This window comes from Spinacia oleracea, chromosome 4, assembly GCF_020520425.1.
Source record: "Spinacia oleracea cultivar Varoflay chromosome 4, BTI_SOV_V1, whole genome shotgun sequence".
Taxonomy (NCBI): domain Eukaryota; kingdom Viridiplantae; phylum Streptophyta; class Magnoliopsida; order Caryophyllales; family Amaranthaceae; genus Spinacia; species Spinacia oleracea.
The window spans coordinates 91641076-91645728 of NC_079490.1; the positions used below are offsets into that span (position 1 = coordinate 91641076).

Genomic DNA, 4653 nt, shown 5'->3' on the forward strand with positions numbered 1-4653 from the left:
GCTTAAATGTGCATAAATAGATTCGAATGAGTTTTAGAAAGTTAAAACTATGTATATTAGTCATGTAATAAGAATCAAATGAGTCCTTAGGTTCTTTAGTTCAAAGTTGGGAGCGGAAATGTCATTTTAGCTCTAAACATGACCTATAACGACCTAATGAGCCTTAAATGTGCATAAATAGATTCGAATGAGTTTTAGAAAGTTAAAACTATGCATATTAGTCATGTAATAAGAATCAAATGAGTCCTTAGGTTCTTTAGTTCAAAGTTGGGAGCGGAAATGTCATTTTAGCTCTAAACATGACCTATAACGACCTAATGAGCCTTAAATGTGCATAAATAGATTCGAATGAGTTTTAGAAAGTTAAAACTATGTATATTAGTCGTGTAATAAGAATCAAATGAGTTCTTAGGTTCTTTAGTTCAAAGTTGGGAGCGGAAATGTCATTTTAGCTCTAAACATGACCTATAACGACCTAATGAGCCTTAAATGTGCATAAATAGATTCGAATGAGTTTTAGAAAGTTCAAACTATGCATATTAATCATGTAATAAGAATCAAATGAGTCCTTAGGTTCTTTAGTTCAAAGTTGGGAGCGGAAATGTCATTTTAGCTCTAAACATGACCTATAACGACCTAATGAGCCTTAAATGTGCATAAATAGATTCGAATGAGTTTTAGAAAGTTAAAACTATGCATATTAATCATGTAATAAGAATCAAATGAGTCCTTAGGTTCTTTAGTTCAAAGTTGGGAGCGGAAATGTCATTTTAGCTCTAAACATGACCTATAACGACCTAATGAGCCTTAAATGTGCATAAATAGATTCGAATGAGTTTTAGAAAGTTAAAACTATGTATATTAGTCATGTTAAGGACATACCACAACATCTAGCTTCCCCCTTAAAGGTTTCAATTTCAAGGAAGCTGAAAGAAGCTGTGGAAGCTAAATATAAAGAAGCAGGAGCAGAAAAGGGAAAATATGTAGTTTTTTGGCAGCAATTTTTACTAGCTCAGACAATGTAAGCTTGTTTTTACTTAAACTAAAGCCACATGAGAAACTATGCAAATCTAGCAATTCCAAAACATTGAATCTTCGTCACAGTTGCATCTGAGCAGTTGTTTTGAAAGATAACACTGTAAGAATGCAGTCTAAGTGTATATATTCTGACCACACACATGTATACAGCAAATTTTGACCACACACATGACCACTAGCTTAGGTTACTAACAAGACTACAACATTCTGCCTTTTTAGGAGAACCAATTCGAAGGTGAACTAGATCTAGCACATCTGCACACACATTCAACTTAAGGGTATCTAAGGGGCAAACGAACCCCACAATCCAAGTGCCGAGCAAACAAATGAAGCAAAGCAGAAACAATAACATACAGAGCAGCAACAGAAGCAAACAGAGGAGAAACACACAGATGGAAGTGAAATTCTAAAGACCACCAGATCAGAATTCACATGCAGCAGCAGCAAGACCAGCAGATTAGTATTCAAAGCAATAAATTAGCAAATCCAGCAGACTTGTAATTATGGAAAAATTAAAGAACTTTACCAAATCCATGAAGATATAAACGCTTCCATCTTTGTGTCTAAACAACCTAAGTAAATAAATACTCGGTTGTAAAAAACTTAGCCCATTGCTCACGAACCACATCTATTTCCTCATCGGTATAAGGCGCATTTCTTGGAGTGTAAGCCTGAAATAAGTAACATGATAAGTAATGCTACTTGTAAATTAAGAATTCTACTACGTAAAAGTACTAGTATTAGTAGTTCAACTAACATATTGTAAAAGAACGAACATTATCTAACCACTCATCAGTGTTATGGTGTAACGTGACTATTTCATGCATGAACTTCATAACGTAATAGCCACACTCGCGGGCGCCGACTTGTTGAGCACACTGATTTGGAGATAAATCATAAATTATATATCCAAGTAATAGTTACCCAAAAAAAAAGTAAAGCTAATTAGTAAGCATGATATACCTTTACATGGAAGCCTTTCAACCCCTGCATAGTCGCTCTATTCGGACAAATCCCATCATTAAACTTGTACACTTGGTATGCCCTGGAAGTTGAGTAAAACTTCATGAATCTGATTCGGCACGAAAAGAAATAACTTAAAAAGAATTGAAAGTAACTTACAAACACAAGATTCCCCATGCACTATTTTCTCGGTTGGAACCTATCGCAGAGTCGAAAATATACGCACAACCTCTACGTAGGTCTAACACGTACAAAATCCAATGATTTCTGCATTATATATAAATGTTATTGCAACCTTATGCATGAAAATAACAATAACATAGCTATTTACCAAATATCAATCAATCTCTAACACTTACTCTTGATGGTATGGGATCAAAAACCACTTGGTAATGTTAGGATCACCCTTCTTCTCCTTTTCAATTTCAGCATTGAAAACTACTTTCAAATACATTGATGCAGCCTGAGGGTTGGCCTTGATTCTAGAGCTTGACATTGCCTCGGGACAAACAAACCCAATCTGAGAGTTGTCAAATGCAAAGGTGTGTTCGTGGAATAAACACCTACAAAGTAAATGTATAATGCAAAAATTTCAAAAACTATTATAGTTGACAAAACCAAAAACAAAAATATCGATGGAAAAGTTTACATCATATAGACTTGGATCACTGAAATGTTGAGGCACGCCCCTCTAAGGAACTCTTCAACGTCAACCTCATGTACATAAGTTTGTCGATCTTCGTCATAATGCCAAACCGAAGCGGGCAATGGGATTGAAGTATTTTTATATACATCACCGGGCGCCGTATTGATGATAAACTTCAAATAATTGCATGATGGGCCAAGACCTTGAATTGTGTCGTCTGCCAAATTTTCCTTCTTACTTTTGGCGGCTGATTCTTCAGTTTTACGATCACAACTACCTACCATCTCTTTGGATTTATTAGAGTTCTTCGACTTCGATTTCGACTCCAACTTATTTGAGCATGAATTTTCCTGTAACAATAATGTTAAGCTAGCATGAAAAGTTCAGTTTTGATTTCAGTGTTGAAGCACAGGGGAGTGGGAAGCATATGGTTTACCTTGGCCGTTAACTTCAGTGTTGTCTTCTCTTTGGACCCTAAATCAAGTGTTGCCTTCTCTTTGACAATTAATTCTGTTGTCTTATCTTTGACAACTAATTCTGTTGTCTTCTCTTTGACAATTAATTCGTTTTTCTTCTCTTTGGAGCTACCAACCACCTCTTCAAAAATCTGACTCCTGGACTTCTTTGTTGGGCGTGGAGTAGAGTACTCCTAAACAGAGGTAGAAACCAAAGGAGTTCAAGGCTCTGAATCTAATTCAAAACAGAGGTAGGCAAATAGCAATAATAAATAAAAAGATGCATAACGCAATGAATGACAATTAATAATAAAAAATTTATACCTCGTCTTCTTCGAAAATCACCAAGTGAATTGGCCATTGCACAAAACTAGCAAGAGCCCTGCCTAAGTTATTGAATCCATCTCCAGTAGGTACCGGAAGAGTGTCATCATCATGTCCGTCGTAAATACAATCAACTTGGACCTTATAATGACTAGGCTTCATCGATCTAAAGTGTTGGTGCAACGAACCATCCAATGGGTACGCCATACCATCTGCCACTATCACTTTGTTACCCAAAACTTTATCCTCAAGGGCAAGACGACATGGAGTTATGGCCTTCACAAATAAATTTACAAAATTTCAGAAATCACTACAAAGTACAATATTAAAAACCTAGCTAGGGGTGTTTTGAGTGTATGCACTATAGAGAATATATACCTTCAGCTCGCGTGGTTGCTGCGATGAACTCGGACAACAGGTTACGAGTGCACGGTTAACATCAAACTCATCACTTACAAGAGCAGAATCAAGTGCGGGGGTAGAGAGGGTGTTTAGTTGACCGGTTGCTTTCAATGTGGCTAGTTGGTTTTGGAGGGCCTCCGCCACCTTTCTCTCTAATTGATCTTCAAACTCCCTTCTCACCGAAGCTCTGATTGATTCGATAGCCTCCGGTGATGGTTCAATATGACCACATCTACTACTTCGGTCTATTGGACCGAAAGCAACTTTGTAACCGACATTAACTCCACCTGTTGCCTTGACACGCCCACGGTGATCCTTTTTTCCCATAGCCTTGGTGAGGGCATCTTCTCCCTGGGTGAATGAAATATTTCCTTTTCCCTCTTCTTCTATGTACTCCAACTATAAGAATTAGGAAAGTAAAAATTAGATGGTATACATGATGGAAAGGAGAAGCAATCTTAGCAATAGAACTAGGAATTAGGAAAGAAAAGGATATAGAACGTAAAATTTCATATGCACTTACAGCCATCTTAGCAATATTTACGGCTTCTTTATCATTCGGGTCAACTTCCCACTTTCCCTCTTTGTTTTTAACTTGATGAGCCAAGATCCACTCTACTGATCTAAACTTCTTAAATCTATCTGGCGCTGTGGTGAGTGATGAGGTCACTGAGGAGGAGCTACTTGAGAGGGTTAAAGCTGCCTCTGGCGGTAGTCGCCCATCATTTATCCACTCCGGTCTCTTTCTAACATAACCCTTTTGGCCTGTGCGATGTGGGTGCTTGTTTTGTAATGCACTTTTACTTGCTTTTTCTCTACGAACCT

The 4653-nt window shown here is 37.3% G+C and overlaps 2 protein-coding genes across 3 annotated transcripts; both read right to left on the reverse strand.

Moving 5' to 3' along the window:
• Positions 1-1225: 1225 nt before the first annotated feature.
• Positions 1226-2867, reverse strand: LOC110780810 (uncharacterized). Of its 2 annotated transcripts, XM_021985119.2 has the most exons (6): positions 2651-2867; positions 2361-2564; positions 2161-2268; positions 2002-2083; positions 1815-1916; positions 1226-1709 (listed from the first exon to the last, which is right to left on the reverse strand). In XM_021985119.2, exons 1-6 carry the CDS (start codon positions 2653-2655, stop codon positions 1611-1613), a joined length of 600 nt encoding a protein of 199 aa, XP_021840811.1. In that variant the 5' UTR covers positions 2656-2867; the 3' UTR covers positions 1226-1610. The 2 variants fall into 2 exon arrangements, with proteins under 2 accessions (XP_021840811.1, XP_056683439.1); XM_056827461.1 differs by lacking the exon at positions 2161-2268.
• Positions 2667-3926, reverse strand: LOC110780809 (uncharacterized). Its single transcript, XM_056841972.1, has 5 exons — positions 3805-3926; positions 3427-3702; positions 3084-3296; positions 2929-2997; positions 2667-2738 (listed from the first exon to the last, which is right to left on the reverse strand). The coding sequence occupies exons 2-5, from the start codon at positions 3631-3633 to the stop codon at positions 2667-2669; spliced, it is 561 nt and encodes a 186-aa protein (XP_056697950.1). The 5' UTR covers positions 3634-3702; positions 3805-3926.
• Between the last annotated feature and the right edge of the window lie 727 nt (positions 3927-4653).